The sequence below is a fragment of the Anser brachyrhynchus genome (genome assembly GCF_964034855.1).
Source record: "Anser brachyrhynchus genome assembly, chromosome: 2".
Taxonomy (NCBI): domain Eukaryota; kingdom Metazoa; phylum Chordata; class Aves; order Anseriformes; family Anatidae; genus Anser; species Anser brachyrhynchus.
This window is the reverse complement of record NC_137695.1, coordinates 63,047,383-63,073,807: the sequence shown is the minus strand read 5'-3', so window position 1 is coordinate 63,073,807 and position 26,425 is coordinate 63,047,383. Positions and strand designations below refer to the sequence as shown.

General features: G+C 39.5%; 2 protein-coding genes across 6 annotated transcripts in view; one reads left to right on the top strand and one right to left on the bottom strand.

Annotated features, from left to right (window-relative positions):
* Window positions 1-515: 515 nt before the first annotated feature.
* On the top strand, window positions 516-14,083 carry KBTBD2 (kelch repeat and BTB domain containing 2). 3 transcript variants are annotated; one of them, XM_080582980.1, is made up of 5 exons: window positions 516-1,262; window positions 1,667-1,749; window positions 7,382-7,919; window positions 10,748-10,913; window positions 11,359-14,083. In XM_080582980.1, the coding sequence occupies exons 3-5, from the start codon at window positions 7,750-7,752 to the stop codon at window positions 12,892-12,894; spliced, it is 1,872 nt and encodes a 623-aa protein (XP_080439106.1). In that variant the 5' UTR covers window positions 516-1,262; window positions 1,667-1,749; window positions 7,382-7,749; the 3' UTR covers window positions 12,895-14,083. The 3 variants fall into 3 exon arrangements, with proteins under 3 accessions (XP_080439106.1, XP_080439105.1, XP_080439107.1); XM_080582979.1 differs by lacking the exon at window positions 516-1,262 and adding an exon at window positions 1,302-1,478; XM_080582981.1 differs by lacking the exon at window positions 516-1,262 and having other exon boundaries at window positions 1,746-1,886.
* A 3,565-nt stretch (window positions 14,084-17,648) lies between these two features.
* The window catches only part of AVL9 (AVL9 cell migration associated), a 42,841-nt gene continuing 34,064 nt past the window's right edge, over window positions 17,649-26,425 (bottom strand). For all 3 annotated transcript variants that reach the window (XM_080582975.1, XM_080582976.1, XM_080582977.1), the window contains exons 13-16: window positions 26,290-26,407; window positions 25,299-25,352; window positions 23,298-23,386; window positions 17,649-22,112 (exon numbers count right to left, since the gene is read on the bottom strand). In XM_080582975.1, the coding sequence (XP_080439101.1) occupies window positions 22,018-22,112; window positions 23,298-23,386; window positions 25,299-25,352; window positions 26,290-26,407 (356 nt within the window). In that variant the 3' untranslated portion in view covers window positions 17,649-22,017. The remainder of the gene's footprint in view (window positions 22,113-23,297; window positions 23,387-25,298; window positions 25,353-26,289; window positions 26,408-26,425) is intronic.

Here is a 26,425-nt window from a genome sequence, read left to right as displayed (position 1 = left end):
ATATATCCCCTTTATAATGTTAGAAGTGGAAAAAATAGAGGTGTCAAAAGTGTATTACTAATCTCCTTAAAAAATACTGTTAAAGAGAGGTTTTATGGGGAAAAATTCAGAAAACACAAGACAAAGTTTACATTTGTTTTCAAGGTTTATCAGCTGCTTAGAGCTGACTGAGGGAGTGGTGATCTGCCCTCCCAGAGCAGCCAAGTAGACTGACAAATATAGTGTTCTTTCTGCGCAAATACGGGAAGCATTTATTGCCATATAGTGTGTACTGTACTGTGTAAAATAGCAATTTATTAAACGTGTGATTATAATTCGACCCTGTCCTGGTCTTACAGGATATGGGGATTGGAGGGGCAGCCCTGCAGGTCCCCATCTGTGCATGAGGGAGCACTGCAACGGCCACAGGTCCCCATCTCTTCATGAGGGAGCACTACAGTGGCCACAGGTCTCCATCCTTGCATGAGCGAGCACTACAGACAACACAGGTCCCCATCTCTGCATGAGGGAGCACTACAGCCACCACAGGTCCCCATCTCTGCATGAGGGAGCACCACAGTGGCCGCCACAGCTGGCAGAGGTGGTGGCAGAAGCAGGCACAAGGAACACGGTACACAGGAGGGCGAGTGCCTAGAGAAGCACAGAGGCGTGGACGCTTGCAGATGGTCTGCATTCCGAGGCTGGGAAGTTCTCCTGCCCTTTCCCTTTTTTCTTTAATATTCAGCGTGGCTTACCCTGTGCCCTAAGGCACAAACTGTAACACGGCCTCTATCTGGGCAGGATTACTGATATTGTGTTTTCAGGGACTGCAGCTCTTACACTTTCCCTGTGAGCTGCTTGCGTCTGGCACACTTTCAAATCCCCAACTCCCGCATTTAGCTTTAAACTAAAAATCCTCTTGGCGGACAAAGGCTGGAAAGCCCAAACAGACCCATACGGAACCCCACGAATAAACAAACCCGCTCCCCGCTTTCCAGTCAGGATATTTATTTTCCCCTCAGACCAGTGGGCAGCCTCCTCGCCCCCCTCCCCTTAGCCCGAAAGCCGTTGGGGCGGGGCGGGGCCGCACCCGCTCCCCTCAGCACCGCCCCACCCCAACTGCCAGCGCGCGAGGAGGAGGGGGCGGGGCGAGCCGCGGCGGGGCGGCCGCCGTTGCCTGGGCGGGGGGAGAGGAACGGGAAACGGGGGCGCGCCGGCCATACCCCCTCCCCTCTTTCGCATCTACGCGCATGCGCGGCTCCGCGTAACGGCCGCGGCGCGAGGTGAGGCGGGGGGTGGAGTGCGCCTGCGCCGTGCCGGGCGACGCCTCCGCAGCACGGGCGGGACCGGATCCACAGCCCCCGCCGCCCCCCCACTCCCCCGCCTCCTCCTCCCCCGCCTCCTCCTCCTCCTCCTCCTCCTCCTCCTCCTCCTCAGCCCCGCTCGCTGCCCGCCTGTCTGCCCTCGGGACGCTGAGGCGGCAGGGGACGCGCTGGGAGGTCGGTCCCGCCGGGCTGGGGCCCGAGGGGCCTGAGGGAAGGGGGAGGAAAGGGAAAGGGAAGGGGAAGGGGTAAAGGAAAGGGCAGGGCAGGGCCCCCGCCGGGCTGGGGCTGGCCCTGGAGGTGAGGGAGCGGGTACAAACAATCTCATAACGCTAACCCAGCCCCCCGTTTCTGCTCTTTTTCAGCCCCGCGCGGCTGCAGGCGCCGTCGTGTGTGCAGCGCGGTGGGCGGCCGCAGGGCTCGCAGCGCGTCGGCGGAGCGGCAGCAGGTAGGGCTGGGGGACCGCCCCGCCTGGGTGGTGGAAAGGCAGGGCGTGAGGGGGGCCTCCAGGACTGCATGGCGAGGGGCATTGCTGCCGCTGGGTGTTGTCCGCCTTACCCTCCTGCCGCCTCTGGAAGCGTGCGTGTATGTGGCCTTGGTACCTACAGCGACCGTGGGTGGGCTCCGGTGTTTATGTGTGGGTTTGAAGAGGCAGATAGCTCTTGGTGAAGTTTTATAGGCTAAGCGCAAAGTAAGGGTCGTAAAATAGCTTTGAAATTAGCCATCTGCGTGCCTAAGATTTTCCAGTGTTTGTTATTTCTGCTACGAGCAGGGTAGATGTCTTGCTGCTTATGAAATGACTTGAACAGTGATTTAGAGATGGATTGTCGCGGTGTTTAGTGTCTGCATTTTGAGGTTTCCCTGCAAAGCCAAAGCTTGGCTTTCTATGTCACCTTGTGATCATTGTGGACCTGAAATGTTGTATTCTGTTGTGAGCTCATCTAGGGCAACATCTGCGTGAGTTTTGTTAAGATGATGTATTCTAGAAACCCTTAAAAGTTTAATATTTTAATATACTCCAATATGTAAGTTGTGTAGTCTCAGAATTTGGGTACAGGTGTCACATCTTAAATTATTCTGAAGATATGTTTAGCCTCAGTGAAAGGATCCAGTTATACTTTGTGCTGCATCCCTAGCATCTTGCAGAAACAGAGAGAAGGATGTTGCTGCTTAGCATGTTTGATTGTTTTTTTTTTTTAAGGCAGATGTTTTGATTTTGGTCATGTGATTGTGAAACAGACCGTAATTGGTGCAAATCCAAAAATGCCTTTTCCTTAATTTAGTAGCTGTTGCACTAGGAGAATAAACTTTACAAGGATAAACAAAGTATCCATTTTAAGTCTCTAATGTTTCAGGAAGTAATTTATGTTAGTTAAACTGCATTAATTATTAGTCTAATTTCTTAATGTAGAAATACTTGACTTTATAGTTAAATAATCACTGAGATATGATATTTGTGGGAACGATGCATACTTGTACAGTGCAGTTTAAGTTCTTAAAGAAAGCTGTCTACCTTCATTAACATACTAGAGTTCAGAGAAAGAAAACACTTTTCTATACGTACAGGATACGTGGCTGGATCTTGCTAGAGACATTTGTGGTCCATGTATTTTCAAAGGTTAATTTTCCAAAACAGGTCAGGTCTTTCAACAAAACAGAAACGCCCTTGGGGATGGAAACTAGCTCTGCTCAACACAGAAGGCCAGTTGCCAAGTTAAGTTGCTGGTTTATCTTGTGCTAATTTTATTTCTGAGCAGGTATTTCCTTTAGTTTATAACTTCCTTTAGGAGCAGAAAAACAGGAAGGAAACTGGTACTGAGGAGTGCATTGCGACCAAACATGTTGTTAGCATGGAGTCTGGCACTTCTAGTCTCTAGCTTCTGTCCAGTTCCAGAAAGTTTACCTACCTCAAAGTTGTAACTTGCTTCCCAGTCACAATATGTATGGAAAATAGAATTAGTTTCCAAATGAACAGTAGTTTTTGAGATAAAACCATCGTAGGAATAAATCTGTCCTTAGTTTTTGTGAGAGTTCATGGTCTTGCCTCATTAGAATCTCCTTGATGTCCTTAGGTTTCTGCACTACAGTGGTATCAAAGATACCTTTGATGGCTTTAGAAGAGAGGAAAACTTCCAAGTCTGGAACTGCTTCATCAATTATCTATTTCATTTTTGCTGCCAAGGATGCAAACTTGATACATTACTCAGGAATCCAGAGCTTCCAACTCCTTTTTCTTCTCTCTTTCCTATCTTTGAGATCAGTTGGCTAGGTCTATTGATTTAAATAATTGATTTTAATCATTTTTAGTACTTCTATTCCCCCTTGCCATTAGTTGGTGTCATCACTTTGAAAACATGTTGATGTGTAACTCAGCAAGTTGTTAATGGTAACTATGTATCAAAGTACCTAAACTTGGTACTTTCATTGCTCTCTCTACACACTTGTGTAGTTTGGCTTAGGGTTGTTTGGTTCTTAATTCTGACATTTCATTATGTTAAAAATAGTGAATGATTCACTTCTTTAGACATGTTTTTACTTGTGATTTGTGTGAAGCTGCACTTGGATGGGAATTGGAATTCAATTAAAAGTGCACAAAAGTAGTATTTAAAGGTTCTTATTAGTTAAAATGAGGTTAAAAAGGTTGAATGTCCTGGGAAGTAAGGTATGTGTTTTTTTTTTTCCCCAAACATGCAGGTTTATTGAAGTGTTGGTTGTAGCTGGTGAAGTTAGTTCAAGAGATGCTTAGATGGTAGAAGATGCAGATAGGAACTGGTGAGGATTTCATAGGTCTCTATGCATTTCCATAAACTTCACTGGAAGTTAGGCATGTAATCCGGCAGACATCTTAATGGCATTTTCAGAAGAAAGTATTTCTTTTCCTAGTATGACAACATTGAAGTTAACAACAAAACATCTATATATATGTTTTGCCCTTTTTGCAGTTTGGGAAAAAAAAGATATTTCTTGGTTTTAAATAAAAAAGATAAAGACAAATCAGTGTAGTTGAGGAATATTATATATATATGTATTTTTCATTATTTTCCCTTTAAGTTGGAAATAGTAGATAATAGTTCAACTTATATTGTAGAGAAGACATAGGGCAACACTTCTATGCATGTAGTACAGGATGTATTGTTCATTAATCTTCCCCTGACCTCAGAAGACAAACAGATTCAAGGAAAACAATTAATAGCTTGTCCCTTAACTCATTAACGTTTGATTAACTTTTGTAATGGACTAATACAGATTTTGAAGTACACGAACAAGAGTTAAAGCCACCTCATTAAAATTACTTCAGCTAAAAAGTATAATTACTTAACAGCAAACCTTCTTATCCACCTGTTACTTCATGTTCCTCTCCAGCTTGATACGGAGTTAGTTTGGATTGCTGGGTAACATCTTGATTTAGTTTGCAGTCCAGTACCAGTATGACCTCCCAGCAGCTATCTACCGTCCTGTTTTAGACAGCTGACTTCCAAGAAGTTACCCAGGACAAAAATTCACTTCTTTTGGACAAATGAGGACTGAAATAGTGGTGATTCTAAAACAGGAGCTTAGAGATCCTTGATGAACTGTTCTCATAAGAATTTAGTATGGTTCCACTAGAAGGGAGTGGAATGCAACTTAGTGACAAATACAAAATTCTGTTCTTTAGCAAATGGTTATCATTGGCAGCAAAACATAGTGTGGATGTGGAAAGCAGGAGTTCAATGCATTGCATGTTCGTACCAACAGAAGACCCCCTGGTACGCGTATTGAATGAGAGAGTGTGCCAGATGAGCTGTAAACCAGAGTCCAGCGTTGTGAATTTACAGTTTAAAGGTGGTTCTCATCACATAAATGTTCTGCAACAAGACTCCTGTCATCTCCTCAATCTTTTCTGCCACCAGGAGTCATACTCAAATGTTCTGGCTATTTATAGTAATTAATTTCACAGTTTCAACTTGTCTTCTGTTGAACAGTTCTGCTTTTTCAGTCATTGACTGTCAGCCACGTTGCCAAAAATGTATTTAACCTTACTAGCCGGTGTACATCAATTTCTCCATGGGACCCTTGAATTGGTTCTGTTACTTGATGACTAGAACAGTGTATACTGAAGTTTTGCTCTTTTTTTCCTGTTCCTGAAGATTTATAGTCTTTAAAATTACATCAGAATGGGAAGTTTTAGTAAAAGAAGTCATTGTTACCACAGCTTAGTAATAATGATGTTCTGCATGAACCAAGTGCAGTGCACCAGCTTATATTGTTGAAACTTTACTCCTAAGCCAGGAAAAACAATGCTGTAGAGAGACCCTGGATACCAGTAGAGCCACAAGCTATTTATTTCTGTGGGTCTAATGCACTTAGGAAGTCTGTGTGTCTCCGTAGCCATATAAAGTTCAGTGCAAAAATCTGTCAATGGATTAGGTTGCACATTAAGTTATTATCAGATGACCAGGATAGTGGTCAGTAAACGTACAGATAGGGGGCATACTCATCTGGTGAAAAGACGACGTGACTTGGGGCAAGTCCTTGCTTTGGATAAGCAAATTTCTTGATAGACATCTGGTTTAGTGACTTCAGCGTTTAAGTGCACTGAAACTTGAAGGTTTGAAGTCAAGAATTCATGCTAATATCTGTTATTACAGCACATATCGGTCTTCCCGTTCTCCTCCAAATATTAACATCTTTTCTACTTATTTAACTGGCTTCTCGTGAACGTGGGCTTTGATTTTTTTTGACATTTCCAGTTAAATAACCAGTTAAAAACAAGAGCTTGAGATCACTATTTGTGCGTATTTACTGAAAAAGAAATAGATCAGTGACATTAAATTAGTAGTAATTGAAGTGGCATTAATTAACCATATCCACTTGAGTGAATGTTAGACAGCTGTTTTTAAACTGTGCTACAGGCAGGGCTCTGCTGAAATATATCTTTGATATGGCTGGCAGGGATTCACCTTCACCTTGCACTAAATATTGGAAGTTTGTGTGGAATTTCAAGTATGTCATTTCAGGTAAAGTATATTTCTGCATTCACCGTTCTTCATGAACTGCAATGATAGTGATGTCTTAGACATTTGACAAGTGTGTTACTGGTTATTACTCAGTGTTGGAATGTAAGAGAACAGTGCAATACTAAATAAATGTGGAAACATTTGATAGATACGGTATTCTGATGGCCTTTATGATGACGATTTTACTGTCGTAACTCTCCTAATTATGAAGATTGGGGTGGTGTGGGACCTGAACCCTTTTTAAGACAAGTAGAAATGTCCAGACAAGAAAACAGACTTGGGTAACCTGTAGTCATTGCTTTTATAATGACTCCAAGTTTCTTGACTTCTGCTATTCCAGCATTCCTTTGCTCTTGTTATCTTATTTTTCTATTCTTCTGTCAGCAGTGGTCATGCTTACCTGGCTGTATTGAAATGGCTTAGAAGGGGGAAAAATGGAATGGGGAATGTCAATACATGAAGCCCTTCTGCATGGAGATGATGGATCGAATAAGCATTGCGAATATAGGTTGTTAGGATTTCAAACCCTTAAGCTCTGTTTCTGCTTGTTCTATAGTTGAGTGTCAAAGGTGAAATAAGCGTATTGACTATGATGTCGAGTTTAGTTGGAAAATGATGGGATACTGAAGAAACAGCATTTATAGGCCTGGTATTGATAGGACTTGAGTAGACAAAACCATACTAACAGGAAAAAAAAGTCACTTTTTTTCATGTTTGTATTAAGCAGCTCTTTGCCATGGTTGAAGGAAATATGTGGGTGTACTCAGTGGGGAAAACTGGGTGTCTCTTGGAAGAGGATTAGTCTTCCTGAACCTTGTTTTTCTCTCTCCAGCCTTAGAAGCTGTATGGACAAATTATCGTAGTTTATGGGCCTAGATCTTGATGAGAATCCATATGCAAACTCTTCTGCTTTTCTCTTTTGATATTTTTGTTGTTTAAATGCTCTTTCTACAAGAATTTTTGTGCAAGTAATATGTATTTATTTAGAAATAAGGTTGTTAGTTAATTTTAAGGGGTAGCTATGAAAGGAAAAAATATTTTCTTGGACAAGTGCTAATGTCAATTTTATTTTCCTGCTTTCAGTCACTCAAGTGCAGCCACTGATCATGAGATGCTACCATGGAACCTACCTCAGAATCCACTTTTGGTCGTTTGTTTGCTGCGTCACTATAAATCTCAACAGTAGCCCTGCAGATACTCTTGAAAGTCACTGAACAAATTGTGACATCGAATCAAAGAATGATGACCTAATGTAGGTCAAAGTCTGAAACATCGATTCAGCAGTTCAAGATAACACTGCCTTTTTTTTTTTTTATCAGTATCGCCTCTGAAGGCTACAGATCTCCTGCAGTTTCTTCCCTGGTTACTTGCGAAATATTCAGCTGACCTTTCTCTGGCAAAAAGATCTTGACTTTTCACTCTGGTCCTGGAAATATTAATGGAATACAGTCATGTCTACCCAGGACGAGAGGCAGATAAATAGTGAATATGCTGTGTCCTTGCTGGAGCAGTTAAAATTCTTTTATGAGCAGCAGTTGCTAACTGACATAGTATTGATTGTTGAGGGCACCGAATTTCCCTGCCATAAGATGGTTCTTGCAACGTGCAGCTCGTATTTCAGGTAAGTATTCAAAGCAGGAGCTGTTAATTCAAGGAGATCTATGGTATCTGGTTTTGAGTGTGGTATTACTTAATTGATTAACAAATAATGTGTTGCAGAGCATTGTAGAGAACAGTGTACCAAGCAAGTCACAAACTGTCATTACTTGCCAACATCAAAAGAGTAAAATAAGTTTTCCAGCATCTTGTGACTTACTCTGGATAGGTACTGTAGTTTTCTACAGTAAGTGCAAAAGAAAAGTCACACTTGTGATGGTTACTGTTCTCTAGGGTGTTAATCAAATCTGTATAATTAGTAAATTTCTTATTTTTCATACTTAGAAAAGATTAAAAAATGTTTGTCCCCCCCCCCCAAGGTAAGGTAACTAGAGATTATTGAGAGCTGGCTATGGTAGTCTCATTGTTGTGTTTATTATCTGTACCTTCTTACTTTCTTAGCAGAAGCCTCTGCTGAAAGTAGGGAGTGCTGTGCAAGCTTGTGGCTTCCTTTTCTGAATCATCTGTCTTTTCTCTGCTCAGCAAAGAAGCCAGAAACTGTACTCTTGCCTGAGTCTCGCTATAACACAACACATTTTTTTTTCCGTCACTGAGATGCTGTTGGAGTTTTTAATCCAGTAGCTTCTGCTTCCTGGGTGTCTTGCTTTTTGTCTTTTCAAAACTTTTTGCTAATAAGATCTGAAAGTGCTACTGCTTTTTGTAGATTCTTTTATAGTAAGCCTTAGATGGGACACCATGCATTTTTCTGCAGTGATTAATCATTCTTTGTTAGTAACAGTACAATTAGTCTGCTTACCTGGAAGGAATTTTGAAGTTTGAAACTAGTCTTGGGGACATCCGTGCATATTCTGTCTCCGTGATGCACTGTGCAGTGATTCTAACTTTTCTTTCCCATTTCATCAGGAGGTTTACTAATTGTTTTCCTGCTGAGTTGGTCTCCATATACAGAACACTTTTAAAATGTTGCCTATATTCTGTCAGCTTGCTTGTATTAGAGTGTAACTTAATGTGAGAAACTACTGCATGATGAGCTCCTTTCACATAAGTTTTTGTCACTGCTATTGTTTTTGTTCCTTTTTTCATCTCAGATGAATCCGGTACAATTTTTAGCAACAAGTATTGTGCGATCACTAGATAATGATTATTGCTGTTGGCCTGCTGCAGATGACACGGTTCCAACAGTCTGTAAAATAACAGCCCCTGGAAATGTGGCCAGATTTAGTGTGGGTGGCTAATCATAAGGTTGGAAAGCTGTCATGAGTCCATGCAGTGTGAAGCATTAGAATATGCTGTCAAATCTCTTATTCATATGTGTGTTTATTATTTATGGAATGAGGTTTTGGCACTAGTTAAAAGTAATATCAAGCTTGTGGTTTTGTCAAATTCTGTTTTTTCTTCCCTAGTTTGGTTTTCAAAAAGATGCTCAGTTTCCTAAATTTAGCCTTATGAAAAATTGATAGCCCTGAAGGCGGCTGTGGGGAGAGGGGAAAGAACAGAAAAGCATCTCTTAGTGATCCAGTCGTTTACGACTGCAGGCAGCTTACCTTCCAAATCTGTGCTTGAGCACCGCTAGAAACAGCGCAGCTTTGGCACATGCTGCTCAGCTGTGTGTAGGCACGCGCTAGAGCTGCATTCTGTAACAGCTCCCCCTTAATTTCCACGAAGAGGAGCCTCTCTGGTACTCTTAGTGTCTTTTTACCTTTAACAACCTGCCTGGCAAGTTGAGGTATTCACTTAGCCAGTGATTCCCCCTCCCAAAAAAAAAAAAAAAACCACGCAGGTTGTCTGAGTTAAGGAGCTTAGAAGAGGACAGAGATGGAGTTGGGGCAGGAGGAGAGGTAGTGGGGCACCTCCATGGAGTGCATCTCCATGGCACCTTCACCTCTGCACCCGCAGGCATAACTACAGGGCGCACTCGCTGTCCCTCCAAACTTCTCTCAGGTCTGGTTTCTGAAAAAGCTCCAAATTTAAAGGAGCTTAAGCTGAATTTGCCATATCACCACTACTACCAAACCTGAATCAATATAAAGCTCTTAAAAAGGATTTCAGCCATTTTAAGAAAATGAGCATGTATCTGGTTCATAGTACCAGAGTCCAATTACTTTTTAATTGTGTTACAACTTTAAAAACAAACAAAAAAAAAAGGCAATGTAATGGGAAATACGTATATAAAGCATTAGGGAAGTAATAACCTTTTCTTTAAAATGCCTTTCTATTTTTTTCAGGAAGGTGTAATAGAGATACTTAAGGGATTATTATTTTTCTCAGACCAGGTCTGATCCAATCTGCTATTGATTTTTGTCTACAAACTTGAAGTTTACTGCATAATGTGAATGGTATATAAGAAATACTTCATGGAGTGCTAGTGCTTGCTCCATTTTCTGAGCTTTATACTCCTTCCAGAGGAGTATGCTTTTTAATATTACTTAGCTCAGTCCATTCCATAGATCTGTTTCTTTTCATTTTAAAATCAAACCTATCTGTATATGTATAAATGGCCTTTTCTGAAGGATATTTTTTCCCTCTTATTGCCTAACAGAGAAGTTTAAAATTTCAAAATTAGAGTTCTCTGCTGATTAACAGAAAATAGTTTGTATATATGTAAAGTTCTCCTATAGAAGGCACTGATGTTCCTTTTTGAATGTTCGGTACAAGTGCTTTATCTTTATTACCAGATGGTAGCCTAAGGAAAATACTAAATACCTGTAAACAGACAACCAAAAAGACTGTTTACCTTTTGGTGTATAATCACTGAAGACTTAAAAGTGATAAAGTAATTGCTTAAGATAAGAACCACCAGTAGTTATTGTTAATATGTATATTTTTCTTCAGAGCCATGTTCATGAGTGGGCTTAGTGAAAGTAAACAAACACACGTACACCTGAGGAATGTGGATGCAGCCACGCTACAAATTATCATAGCTTATGCATACACGGGTAACTTGGCAATAAGCGACAGCACGGTAGAACAGCTTTATGAGACTGCCTGCTTCTTACAGGTAGGAATGTTTTCCTTTGAGTGTGGAATAACTGCTTCTAATCTCTGAACCATTTTTTCATTAACTTGTTAGATAATCCTTTCTGTTTAGTCATTCCAAAATATTCATGTTCAATTTCATTAGTACAGACAGCAGTTGCCTGCAAGATGCATTTCATGTACACATCCCTCTTTCCTTTGTGGTCCTGTGGAGGGTGGAAGTAAAGCAGTGCACTTACCATGTTTATGTCATTAGTTTCTCAAGCAGCCATCATAATGCAATTTCCTAAATCTGCATGAATCTCTTAAGTCTCTGCTGTATTTTTGTGCATGTGTGTGTGTACATACACAGAATATTCGAGGCCTAAACTCTGATGTTTAAATACAGGTACTTTTACCTGCTGCTGGTAAGTGAAGGCATAGTGTGTATGTGGCAATACTCAGTGTCTTTTCTCTTTGCATTACAGGTAGATGATGTGCTACAGCGGTGTAGGGAATACTTAATCAAAAAAATTAATGCAGAAAATTGTGTGCGTCTGTTAAGTTTTGCTGATCTCTTCAGCTGTGAGGAGTTAAAACAGAGTGCTAAAAGAATGGTAGAGCACAAGTTCACAGCTGTGTACCACCAGGAGGCTTTCATGCAACTGTCACATGATCTACTGATAGATATTTTAAGCAGTGACAATTTAAATGTGGAAAAGGAGGAGACAGTTCGTGAAGCTGCTATGTTATGGCTGGAGTACAACACGGAATCACGATCGCAGTATTTGTCCTCTGTTCTTAGCCAAATCCGTATCGACGCGCTTTCAGAAGTAACGCAGAGAGCCTGGTTTCAAGGCTTACCACCCAACGATAAATCAGTGGTGGTGCAAGGATTGTACAAATCTATGCCCAAGTTTTTCAAGCCCAGACTCGGTATGACAAAAGAGGAGATGATGATATTCATTGAAGCTGCTGCTGAAAACCCTGGTAGTCTTTATTCTTCTGTCTGTTACAGCCCACAGGCAGAAAAAGTTTACAAACTCTGCAACCCTCCTGCTGACTTGCATAAGGTTGGAACACTCGTAACTCCTGACAATGATATCTATATAGCAGGGGGACAAGTTCCTCTGAAAAGCATGAAAACCAATCATAGTAAAAGCAGCAAACTCCAGGCTGCCTTCAGAACTGTGAATTGCTTTTACTGGTTTGATGCACAGCAAAACACGTGGTTCCCAAAGACACCGATGCTCTTTGTTCGTATAAAGCCATCCCTGGTCTGCTGTGAAGGATACATCTATGCAATTGGAGGCGACAGTGTTGGCGGAGAGCTCAACAGGAGAACTGTAGAAAGATATGACACCGAAAAAGATGAATGGACCATGGTAAGCCCATTGCCTTGCGCGTGGCAGTGGAGCACAGCAGTAGCAGTTCACAACTGCATTTATGTAATGGCACACAACTTGATGTACTGTTATTTTCCCAGGTCAGATGCTTGGGTAGAAATGGCTATGCGACAGACAAGTAGATGTTTTGCTTCAGCTGCTGCTTTTGGCGATAAAATATTCTACATTGGAGGACTGCATATTGCCAGCAATTCTGGTATAAGGCTCCCAAGTAGTACTGTAGATGGGTCTTCTGTAACCGTGGAAATCTACGATGTGAATAAAAATGAGTGGAGAATGGCAGCTAATATCCCTGCCAAGCGCTATTCTGACCCGTGTGTTAGAGCTGTTGTCATCTCTAATTCTTTGTGTGTCTTCATACGAGAAACCCACATGAATGAGCGAGCCAAGTATGCCACCTATCAGTATGACCTGGAACTTGACCGCTGGTTTCTGAGACAGCACATATCAGAACGTGTGCTGTGGGACCTGGGGAAGGACTTCCGGTGCACTGTAGGAAAGCTGTATCCGTCTTGCCTTGAAGAGTCCCCGTGGAAACCTCCGACGTATCTCTTTTCACCTGATGGAGCAGATGAATTTGAGCTGGATGGGGAGATGGTTACTTTACCACCTGTATAGCTCCCCAGTTAGACTGCACAACTGATTCTGCGCAGTTACCTTGAAATAAATGATTGTGAAAGAACAGGTCTGGAAAGAGAAATGTCAAACCTGTCCTTCATGAATTGTATTTTTATGCCCTACCTAACAGTTGCAGCAATTGAGTATGAATCAGTGAAATGAGCAGATATGCTTCCATTATCTGAAATACTATTATCCGATAATTGAGAAATGTATATGTATACCATGAGCTTAAGCATCTGACTTGTCTAAAGAGTTAATTTCTAGTTCTATAAAGTCTTGGTTCAGGAAAATTAGCTTCAGAAAAAAAGTAGTTACTATTTCTAGGATGATGTCACAACTGTTTTGAAAGTATCTTCCAGTTATATTTGAACTACTTCTGGAAATTTTACGTAAGTGCTAGTTATGTAATTGTCTGTGTGGCCTAATTAAAGGACTGTGCTGCACTTAATACTAATATCCATGTTGGTATAGTAATGCCATTAAAGAAAAGAAAAAAAAAGAAACAAATCCCATGGATCTACCTGTGGTAGGAAGGGTAGATCTTCCATTGTATGGTAACATGCAGGGCAAAATGACTGCAGGTTCAGTCAAGCTGTACTATTAGGTGCATGTACTCTGTTTTCACTAACTTATACCTGTCTGTTTAGAATACAGGTCTTCCAAGCAGCTGGTAGTTTACCAGGTGTGGACTTAAGTTGCTGGGCTTGCAATAGGAATTGTCAGCCCTCATAGTGCGGGTCTATGTGGAGCTTTAATCAGTAAATGCCTCCACTTTCTGTATTACAGTAATATTGGCTCGTGTATATTACTTCCTGCTGCTGATGTATTTTTCCATTGTAAAACAAAGTTTTAGTGTGGATTAACCAGGTCTTTATTTTCTGTTAATTTAATAACAAGCATTACTGTAGTGTGATTGTGTATAGATATCCCTTAGCTATCAGGTTTTTTACTTTGCGGGGGGGGGGGGAAGCAACAGTTCAGGAATATCCTGTGCTCGGTGTACAGGAGAGCAGATGACTAGTGCTGCTCTGGCATTAATCCCAGGAACCACTAGCAGTAGCAGGGCACCGCCAACCTAACATGAACACAGGTGCTTCATGACAAACCTTACTAGCATGTTCAGCTGCATCATGTTCTGGCACTGTATTTTGAATGACATTAATTTATTAAAAAAGACCGAATCCAACTGAGTTTGGGTGTACTTTCTGCTTGAAGCTGATACAGTTATGCCCCCTTACCCCTAAACAGTAGCATGTTATTTATTGAAGGCAATTTCAAATAGTTAAGCTGTGGAAAACTTGGAGGTTTATATGTTAATTTGTTATGGTGGGAGTTAGGTATGCCAGTCAATCTGAGCAGTACACAGAACTTGAACGATGTAGGTGACAACATGTCTGCGTTTACATCAACTTGTTTTGATAGCTGAATTGCTTAGATAAGAGGGGAGAAGTGACTTAGGATCCTGCTGATGTTGCTTTTCTGTAACCCTGGCCTTCCACTTGCTGGCCTGTTCAAAGGGGTACAAGTTAGAACAGGGGTACTGCTTTGTAGTGCAGGTTGGAGAATCACCTACCTCAGGCACCAATACTGGGGGGATCTCGGTAGCTCCAGCCTGACTGGCCTGCTTAATGCTGGAAATCATTCTCACATAGGCCTACTTTATCAAGCTGTACCACAGCAGTGTCAGGCTTTACAACACGCCTAAATTCAAGTACAGATGATCTACAGCTACTGAAGGGTGTGTTCTGTTACTGAGAACTTTCAACTTGAGTTTAAAAGCTTGTACGTGCTTTCTTATAAAAACAAGTGAGGTAAAACCCAAACAGTGCACTTCACTCACCTACTTCCTAAGTCATGGCTGCTTGATAGTACCTGGAAGAACTATCCTTAATTGTATACGTCTGAAAATATTATTATAAAATATAGAAGATCCACATGACTTCCTGTTATTCTGCATTTTATACTATTTAGAACAGTTTGCTGGTATAAGGCCATGTAGTACCTTATGTAAAATTAACTGTAATAATACAGTACTTAAGGACAAGACTTGCCAAGTGTCTAAGAGGGCTCTAGTGACTTTGTTAAAGACATACTACTAGTTCACTTACACAACTAGCTGCTGCAGTCAGTATTTGACCCCAAAGGAAAACAGCTGGCATATGCTAGTCTGAAGACTGAACTCCTTCCTTTCATCATTTGAGAAGGAAACTCTGCAGGCAAAGCATTGTCATGTGCCTGGAAATGGTCACTACTGGTAAATTAGAGAAAAGCTTCTGTGGGAACAAAGACAACAGCTGAAAAAATGTAGTTCTTATTTTATAAATAGAGCAAAGATGATTAAAGCCTTCAAAGACTTCTAAAATAGTATCTCACTACAAAGCTTCTTCCTAATGCTAGCCTATTCAACCTGTACTTGACTTTGAAGTCCATTTACATACAGGCTTTAAAGACAGCTTCACATGTCCTCAAGCTTTACTATGTTCGCAAGAAGTTTGTTTCTTTTCTGGTAGAAATACTTTAAAGTCCTATGTAAAGTTCCCCCTACCTGAAGTAATAAAAAGAGGATCTGGCTTCTGCTAATATTTTTAGTGCATCCACTCATTTTTACAGTTTAACTACGTACCTTAATTGCAAGTTTAATTTTTGTTCTAGGGGGAATAGTCAAAATTAGGGCAGTCAATTGCGTCAAGGTTACGGAGAACAGAAGATGGGTAAGTTAACTTTTGGGAACAATGACTTGATAAAACTTTAAAGGTAATTAAAAAGTTTTAAAGCACTACCTGGTACTTCATATCATTTCTCCTTCCACTTCTCAATACTTCTGAAAAGCTGCACTAGCTCCCTCTGCATTGCAGTAGTGCTGAGTAACAGCCATGGACACAGCAGCAGCAGGATAGTGCTGCTCCTGCTCTGCTTCCATGTATAGCTCCCTGCAGGAATTTTCTCCTTTTGGATCTGGATTCCTACACAAAAGGAGCTTTAGCTTGGGCAGGCTCTGGAGCAGGCTTGCCCTTAACACCAAAGGTCTGTTCAGCTGCACTCCCAAGTAATTTACAACATCTCCCTCCCACTACATTGACCACGAGGAACAATTAGCATGGCAGAGTTCTTGCCCATCGAGCTTACAACGTGGAGGATGAGTACTGGCTGACTGAATAATAGGTCAGGGCTGAGCTACAGAAACTCTGATGTGGAAGAATGGAGTAGCATAGGAGACTGGACAGGCACAAGGTGGGAGCAATAAAACCATGTGCCTGTGCTTGTCTCCCCTCCTGCTCTGTATTAAGAGACAGGAGAGCCAGCGCTTACGGTTTGGCTGGAGTTGTGAAACTAAACCTTTTCTTTGCTGCAGCAAAGGTGTCCAAGCACTAATACACCATTGCTGAAGTACGACTGTTCACCTGAAGCATTAAGTGGCTTAATTCCCTAAAATGTTAAACGGTGTACTGAATACAGACATGCATTCCTTGGCACTTCTAATGCAGTAATACCAGCAAAGATCCAGAAAGCAGGACCAAAAAAAAAAGTGCTCAAAAGATAGTGATATAATGTAGATCATAAAGTCAATTCAAAATAAGTGCTAGACATCAAGCTAAATCTTCATGCTGAAATTTTATTTAGGAAGCGCAAAAGGTACTGCTAGCGAATTTAATTCAGAGCACGTGCTCTTATCAAAGAGAAAAAATTGAAAAAGGATTTCCACCATTTAAGTGGACATAATCAGTTTTTGGGGCACAGCATTATGCAGTTCAAAACACATACATCCAGTTTATCAAGAGCAGCAAAGGTCTGTAACCACATCTGGTATTAAGACATTCACCTCAGCATTATTTTTTGACAGTTCCTGATATGCCTCCACTTTTCAAGTTCTCACCGTGTTTCTATGTGCATTTTGTAAAGTCTCTGAATTCAGAGATAAGAGGGCAACTGGGTTTGCTTCTTAGGTATTTTCCATGTTTCAGTAGTATCAAGTGGTACTATCCCCACACAGTTCTATTTTTAGAACAAGAAAACAACTCTGTATCTGCCTTCACATTAGATAAGCGTTCTTCATTCAGTCTAAACATTCTTGATTTTCTTGATCACCTCATCTAGAAACCACTCCTAGCTTCTCAGTGATCTAGAAGACGACAAGAAAAGAGGATTTTGTAGGTGTTTGGACTCGATGATCCTTGTGGGTCCCTTCCAATTCAGGATATTCTATGATTCTGTAACTCTCTGCTACTACTGAGGAAAGTAGTAATTATGCTTTCATCAATATTAGTAAATTTAGGCTACAAAACAACAACAAAAAAATCTATCAATTGTCTATAGTTAGGAAACTTTGAATCCTTACAGAAATAAAGGACTCAACAAGATAGCTTAATCTTGGCTGTGATAAGACTTGGAAGTCTAGCTGTCTGTGCAGATGTCACACACGTGCATCGTGTCTCCTTACCAGGAATAAAATAAGGAGAGTAAGTTCACCACTTCACTGACACTAACAGAAGTGATCCATCTCCAAATGTATTGTATATGAACCTAAATAGTACTTCCAGTGTTTGATAAAGAACAGGGTCAAGAACAGAAACATCACACAATTAAAGCTCTGCACCTCCTTCTAATCTCTCCTCCACTACAATATTAAAAAGTAAAAACAGAGTGAAGGAATTCTTCATAAATCTTTAATTGTATTACTATAATGTAATGTTTCCACCTTTTATGAACACTCTTCATAATGCTCTTTCTAATAATAACTAAATAAAGTACAATTGCACTGCACGAACATGATGTGAGTTTATTTTTCACTGTTTTTGAACAACTAGTTGCATATGGTCAGATTGATTTATTTATTAACAATTTTAGAGAATTACAGCAGTTTTTCAGACATACGCTATGTCTAACTCACACCTAAGTGTTCTTCAGCGCCATTAGTTTCCTCCTACTGGAACCAGTAATTTGCCACTGTGTCTAGCTAACAATGATTTGATAGTTACGGTAGAAGTTTTCAAGTTTTAAAATAAACCTTCAATGAATACATGACAATTGCAGAAAGATGAACGTACAGCAATTAATTTACTCAGCATCCTGATTTTGACTAGATACTGCAATCCACGTCAACCATGTATTATTCTGAAACTAAATCTAGCTCAAAATTTTACAGTCCTACCTAAAGTTCTTACTGGTGTGAGAGACGCCTGTGACCTACTGAAGACTTTAACTCGATTCACAACGAGCAGAACACAGCAGGGAATGAAACATCACACTAGATGATACTCTCGCCCTAAATTTGCAAAAGCAACATCCATAATCAGTTTAAATAGAAGACAAGTTTCAAAAACACTGACAGTGTCGTACAAGCAGCTATCAATATCAAAAACACATGCCTGCTAGTGTCTCCTAATGGGATTAACTTCTCAAATTAATACAGCTTTTTGAACAGACAGCTTTAAATAGGCTGGATGTATTTATTTTTAAGCAGCACAAGAAAAATCAAATACATTACTTGTATTTTCAATTATCAAGTAAGAGTTTCTATGTTTAAAAACTGCATTCACACCTCCACTTTTACAATTAAATACGGCCACATTAGTTTCTCTGCTTAGTAATAATTTCTATGGAAGTAAGAAGCTTGTTTCGACAAAATACTAAATTTAATTACAAAGGTGCTTAAAACAGATGTACAAAGTCAAAGAAATGCAATGTACTAGGAGAGTGATCTAAAGGTGATTATTACATTGTTACATTTGAGGAAAAAGCTGTCAGATATGCACATGAATTAAGGTTATGACAGAAAAACGATGAAAAATGCTGAACATTTTAATCAAATGAAGTATTAGGTCAACGATACTTAATTTTGTGTTATTTTGGGGACTTGTAGCTGCGTATACTCAATAGGCAGTTCCTCAAATGTTGGTAACTACAAATAGCGGAGGTTGATGCTTTGACGCCAGAAAGCTGAGAAAGTGTTATTGTATTATTTGTAAATCAGTTCACACTGTACATTAATGATCAGAATTATCTTTGCAACATGCATTATGACTGAGCTGTAACAATACCTTCACAGTTTACTCACGAGAGGTGCTGTCACCAAATCATTTAGTACTTTGTATTTCTTGCCATGCAGAAATGGATGTCTTTGAAATGAAAGTTGACTGCTTAAATCCCTTTGAATAAGTAATAATACTTGCATTGGAAATTTTAGAACAGAGGGGAAGAAAATAATGCATTCATACTGGATTTATCTGAAGAGGTCACAACCATTAAATAAAGAAGAGGACTACGTGAATTCAGACGAAACTCAGTAGCTGCTATCCCTCCTACAGACCAAAAGCAAGTTTAAGCAAATGTCAAAGAGCAAGCATACACATTAATGAAGACAACTTATGATAATGATCATTTCATCTCTACCCACTGCATGAGTTTAAATCACTGTCCAACTTGCTAGCAGGAAGCCAATTCTTACAATCTGAAAATGAATACAAGTTTCTTATTCCAACCTTGTGTTGAAACATAGAAGAAAGGAAAATACTTTTGATCAAGCTGCATGTTTGACTGCACAACAGAGAGAGCTGGGACAGTGGGGAAAGAGATCTGGCAGGTCTTCTTTTCTATCCATAGGAGAAAAACTGTGAAGCATTGTAGCGCAGGCCCTACACAGGGCAGCAAGCAGCCATCAGCTTTGAAAAGCAGAGGGCACCTCATTCTGCCTTTCCTCAGATGAATCAAAAATTTAAAAAAAAAAAAACCAAAAAACACCACACTCAGTTTTCTAAAATCCCTGGGTCAGCAAGGCAGTTTGTGGGAGTGAGGGAAATGCAGAGAACTAACAAATCAGCTGTACAAATCTGGGGCAGAGGAGAATTCTACAGAACAGCTAAGGTGAAGAGGTGACAGAGGCAAGGCTATTAAAAAGGACCCAGGAAGGTCCTGTTTCTATAGCTTGTACACATGTTAACTACTTGTGTGGCCCTACTGTGAGCTCCTAGGTTTAAATTAACATTAAGTTGCTGAAGTTAATTTTGTAGGCGCTTAAATCTTTCAGATCATATTCAGTCTTCACTACAACATGAAGCCTGACCACTTAAAACCCAGACAACAGGTAATGCTAACAATTTCATAATAGCAAGTGATTATTTTCTTATCTGCAAGCTGAATCAGAAAGCTCTAGAATCATCGTGAATAACTGCACCCCTAATCCTATTGCACCAGAGGTCTTCCTACAAGTATTTCTTAATCTTTAAAATGATATAATTGACTATTACAGAGTTGTGGAATAGAACAGAAAAGAATATCAGAAATTTTAGGAGATATAAATATAAACACACAGACCAGAAGCAATATATAAGGTTCTATAGATACGTTTTACTTGTATGTCAGAAGCAGTAGATTAAGTAGAGCTTTAGGTGTACTTTTTGCCCTTCTCAAATGAAGCTACTCAAACCAGCTCTGTACTCTCAGGTTTTCCATGGCTGTTCTATCTAGCTTGTCCTGGAAAAAATTAATTAACACCTTAAAACAGATCTTGTCTTTCTGAATCACTATTTGAAGCACTAAAACTGAAATTTACATTGTTGGAGAGTAACTATGTGATGCAAGTTTGACTTTTCTATTAGCTTTTCAAATGCACCTGAAGAAATCAGAACTTCTTAAAGAAATTACGTTAGAACCTTCTTATTTATCTCTTGTACAGCTATTTTATTTGAGGAATAGAAGAAATAACTTTGACTTGAAATCTCGGCCCCGGAAAAGAGAATTGCAGAACACTAATAAATACTTAGGAGGGAATAAACTAAGAGCCTTCCAATACGGGAAGGTTGGAATACTTGATGATGTAATGTAGGAAATGTTAACAGCTATCGTGGGGATGTTTCAAGGCATAGACACATTCACGTTGCAAGAAACAGGAAATAATCTGTGTCGGGAGCACAAAATGTAGGATATGGAATATGTTTGCGTACAGAAGACCCAACATGCACATTCCATATGAAATAGAGCATTATACCACATCTTTTCAACTAAACTATTATATTCTTTCATGCAAGGTTAAGAACTGAGTTGTTTCAGTTGCTCCCTCAATTCTGGTGTTAATTTCCTAATGAAAAAAGTAGTTATCCAAATAGAACATTCCCTGAGTAGACAAAGAAAAATACGTATAGCTGATTTCTGTTTGGAAGAGTCTTCATAACTTTACTGGCAACAAAAAATATGCAGAGTTTGCTACTGTGCTCTTTTAAGTAATTTTAATACTTTGTATTCATATTCATGTAATTACATTAGTGGTGTAATTATATCCTAACAGACAGTTTTGTGAGGTCTTGCTCTATGGTTCAATTCCAATTTTGGCCAATTGTTTTCTAATACTTTTCTTGAAGAGATCTCTCCAACTGGAATCCTGTTCATATCCCAAGGTAAAACACAGCCAAAACATAAGCAAAGTTATGAAGGCCCACCACATAACATCAAGAAAATACTGATTTTACAATTGTTGCACAGATTTGCAGACACAAAGAGAGCTAGAGACAGATTAATGTGTATGGCTACAGATGAGAAAGGAAAAACACCGTTTAGTCAGCCACAGTCTTACTCTGCACCCGGTTGATTCCAGTTTGTAGGTGGAACCAAAAAAGTGCCACCTAGCTTGGAACCCTTTAAGGGCTTCTGCACCTATATTTTTTGCAGACGTATTCTCTAAACCAACCTGAAGATGAATCAGTAGTTATACTCTGCTTATTTATAAGAAGAATTCACAAACATTTGGCTACTTGGATTGAAAAATATAACTACTTTACATAAATATCTTCAACATCCAAGAAAATGTACAAATCTAAAGTCAAACACATTTGGCTTGCAACAAGCCCTGTTTGCTAATATCTTTATAAAGGCTCAGATCTAAAGAAAAGTAGTCATTTTAAACACAACCAATATACAGCAAATGCCATCCCATCATATGGAGACACTCACCATTCTATACTTCTATTGAAACTGAATGATAACATTCCACATCTGCTTACAAGCAACATACGCCTTGTTTTGGTCCTGGATAGTTAGTCTCCACTCCTGTGTTTTGGAGCAGTCTTTTTACAGCTCAGAGAAACCATTGCACCTGAAACATTCAGCAGCACTGTGCAAAACCATCACTTAGTCCCCGAGACTTTGGGTTGACTGTGTAAAAGTGGAAAACCATGATGACATGGCTGATTTTGCACTTGTGAAGGCTCCTCCAACTGACTGACCTGCGTTATAAAACAAAAGAAAGAGTTCATAGTGTAATATTATCTTTACTAAGCTCTTAAGCCAAATAAATAAATAATTAAAATGCACCAAACAACCAGCTCTCCAATTTGGAATTTAAAACCCAAGCCCAAATCATGTGTCAGAAAACATTCAAAGAACTTCAACACAGTAGCTCAGCAGAAATGGCCTCCATTGTCCTTTGCCCTGGACGACTTCCTAGACCTACTAACTGAAAAGTTCTCCTTGCCAGAGAACACAGCAAAGAAAGTAGTAAGACTCCAATGGAATTTTTCACTCAGGCTGAAAAGGTTTTTCACTCCAATGGAGTTTTTCACTTCAAGCTGTTTTCAAAACAGGCTGAACAACTTTTGGCAAAGCAACTATGGAACAACTATAGCACTCCTATCTCTTCAACTGGCAAACTCACGTTTTCTTGCACTGGAAGATAACAATGTGATGAAGGTGCCCCTATTCAAGCGCAACGAATACCTTCCCAGAAAATTACAGCCTATTGCAAAACCTGCAGAAACTGGCATGAGCTCTTCCTAGCAGTTCAGTCAGCTCCGTATAGTTTCACAGTGATATGAAAGTGAGAACAGCTCAATGCAGAAGATAGTGTTGTGGTCTAAGCACTCCTACATTACACAAAAGCTTCTACCTGAACATCCCTCTTCCCATGTCCATCTCCAGCCCATGCTGGAGAAGGAATTTACACTATTTTTTTTGGCCTACCTGCTTCTGTTTCCACTATTATGCAATATACAGGGCCCCAGTCAGCACCTTTACCCCTCAAAACGTTGTTCTGTTTTGTATGTATATTATAAAGTACACTTGGCTTAAAATGAACTAAAACTGAAATATAGGATGCTTCTTTAAAAAATGAACTAGAATCATAAAATCTCCTCAGTTGGAAGGGAGCCACAGGGATCATCAAGTCCAACTCCTGGCTCCACATAAGACCACCCCAAAATCAAACCCTATGTCTAAGAGTGTTGTCCAATTGCTTCTTGAACTCCAACATGCTTGCTGCCATGACCGCTTCCCTGGGGAGCCTGTTCCAGCCCCCAACCACCCTCTCAGTGAAGAAATTTTTTTAACATCCAGGCTGAACTTCCCCTGTTGCAGTTTCATGTTGTTAGATCCAAGTTGGTTCAAAATAAGTTTCTTCAAAATAAGTTTCTTACCTACAGCTTTTCCTGTTTGCACAACATTTCGGCTAGTGGATACCATCACATTTCCAATCTTCTTTCCACGTTCACTGTTTTGCACAGAGCTAAACAAAAGAGATACTGAAGACTTAGTCAACTGACATTAATTCCAGGTGTACATACATAAAGTGTATAGTTAAAATATCTATCTATGCACACAGATCTATATAGCACTATCAAGCCCATAATTCCTGTATAGGTTGCATACATCTTATCCAGTTAGGCAAGCTTCTCTGAGGAAGATGAGATACAGCCAGCAAGACAGGAATCAAAATACCCAACATTTCATTTTTATAGAACATGCTAGTATCTTTCCTAACATTTACCAAAATACATATTTGTTCCATATTACAAAAGCAGGATTTTCAGTAGTTTTGGAAAGTTCTAGCCCTAACTATTAGCTTTAAACAAAACAGTGTTACTGAACAATTGTTATTCTTTTTTCCATATAGAGTTTACTTTGTACCTTGCCCTAACAGCAAATTTTTGATGAAGTCTAGTTCACTCTCATACATTTGATTAAAAATGTGAGAAGAATAAAGACGCTACCATCACTTGGAAAGGAGAACATAATCAGTTCCATTGCATGAGTGCGATGACTTTAAAATAAAATTTGCTTAAATTGTAACATTCAAGTCCACATTTCAGACTTTGCAAATCTATTTATGTCAAACTTATTAACAACACAGCATGTTACATTCTTGTCCCTATTCACAGCTTTCTTTATTAACTTGAATACTTTAAAAATCTTCAGTGTAAATGCAAAAAGCAGAAAGAACAGAGTACATCAAGAACAAGTTTAGGCTCAATTTGCAAAATACATTATTTAAAAATATTTTTTATAACTAGAGAAATTTAGAACTACAGATCCTTTTACACTCACTTAAGAGTGCTCAGAATAGTAGAAGAGTCTCTCCTTTCAAAAACAAAATCAGGGCAAGTCAAAGATTGTAGATGCCTCTACACCTTTCAGATCTTTCAGGTCTTTCTACAAGGACCAGTCATTAATAGTAAGAGCTGCTATCAGCAGGCACTTTATTGAAGGCAATTATCTTGTTACAAATCTTGATTCGTTTGCAATTCTCAGTTGTTATCACAGAAATTTCATCTGCCACTAGCCAGCAAAAGCAACAAGATTTGTTGGGCTGAAGTCTGAACCCTTTTTATTGCTCATGTTGTTGCTCTATGTTAGCATTTGGTTTAAGTTTCCTCACAGTATACTGAAAGTAATAGTCTATGGTCAAGACAGGTGCAGAATTAGCAGCATGTACGTACTGCTGATTTGCAGGTGTCTTACAGAACTAGTCTCTGATGTTCTGTGGTCAACACAGTTAAGTGGAAAAACTAGCTATGTCTTGCTTGGTGCATAAATAAGAGAGTTAACTGCAAGACTGAGGCTTTTGTTGCAGCCAAACTGCTACAGAAATAACAAGCACTACTGAGTTTTAGACAGTAAGAGCTAACACCACCTCAAAGTTCAGATTATTTTGGTGCAATAAGAGGTTGTGTAAATCTCATTTTAAACCTGTATCTTGAAGAAACTGAACGGAGTCTGAACAGTCTCATATATGATGAACTTCTAAAAAGTTCGAGAAGAATGCCGTATTAAAACCAAAGCTAATTAAAAAAACAAACACACTTTCTCCAAATAACTGAACCTAAAGACAACATATAGAAAAACACCAATGAAAGCTTAATAGCTTTAATTTACAATTTAAAAATAAAAACACAGAAGACATAATTGCAATGCAAAAATCACGCATCTATTACATAAAGCCCAGCACAAAATAGTGTATTTCAGATAAACTGTCCATCTTTAGATGTGACATTTTTGCAGAACCTTGAATACAGTTTCACGCACATAGCTGATTTAAACCATTATTTTGTTTAGTTCATGATAGCAACAGTTGTGCAGTTATTAATATCAGACCATTAAAAAAAACCACAAAACATATCAAGCTACTACAACATACTTACTGCGACAATCTTAACTTAACATCTGATACAGAGTATTGTCCCTGGAATGGGTGGCTAGAAGAGGAGAAAAAAACAAGAAAAGCATTACATACTTTTCCACGATTAACCTGCATCACGACAACTTCAATTCCTAGTTACATTCCTCTTCATAGTTTATATAAAAAAAAAAAATCCCCTTATTTTAGACACAGCACTGTATTACTTCATAGAAAGCTAGGTCATATTGACTACTTGGTCTCAGGTTTCTTATAAACTAACATGTAAGGTGCCTTCTATTTACATATTAGATATTAAGAACCTTCTCTTCACACTAAGGCAGAGACACCTTCTCCTAGCAAGAAAAAGCATGCAAAGAAAACAAACCAGAAACCCTTAAGTAGACCAAAAGAGCTTTGTAAGTCTGAAGAACAACAGTCTTCAAACAACAGCAGCTGCCAAAGCAAGAACAAAAGCTAGCAAAACTCCCTGCAGTACAGTACAAACGGGTGCTAAACAAAACACATACACAGCCTATAGTGTTAACAAGCCCGGCATCATCTAATCTTGGAATAGAAATGCACTTAAAACCACCTAAACTACAGCAGATGCAGCATTAACTCAGCCAGCTCCCCTCCATTCCTGGACATGGCTATTCCTTGTATACCTGGAAGCAACTAATGGAAAGGAAAACCATCTGAGGGCAATTCGGAGGAATAACAAACTCTCTACAGCTCAGGACAGCCATCAATTGACTTGTTCAAGTTTCAGTTCTGACTCTGGATGTAGTTTTCTTCATAAAATTATATCCCAGAATTAGAGTAAGGTATTGAAGAACAGAAATATTCAGTGAAGAATATTTCTGTGCTCAGAGTTTTACTGCATGGGATCCTAAGTTTTCACCCTCAAGGCTTTATAATAGGAGCAAGAGGGGCACTAATCCTACAGAATGATGTGTACGTAGCTGCTCATAACTGGAACGTTCCATGTTAAATCCTAAAAATCAGTTCCTTACCTAGAATTTACTTCTGCAAGAGCTGGATGCTTATTGCTATTCCATACTCTGTAGTTGTGAGTATTCTTCCAGGCTACTACAAATGGTGTTCCAAAGTCTGACAAAGTCTTCTCATTGTCTGAGAAATTAAAATACA

Excerpts from the sequence above, each read along its gene's own strand:
- KBTBD2 (XM_080582980.1), top strand. The coding sequence starts at position 7,750 with ATGTCTACCCAGGACGAGAGGCAGATAAATAGTGAATATGCTGTGTCC. Across the intron at positions 7,920-10,747 it reads ACGTGCAGCTCGTATTTCAG|AGCCATGTTCATGAGTGGGC; the intron begins GTAAGTATTCAA and ends ATTTTTCTTCAG. Across the intron at positions 10,914-11,358 it reads AGACTGCCTGCTTCTTACAG|GTAGATGATGTGCTACAGCG; the intron begins GTAGGAATGTTT and ends TTTGCATTACAG.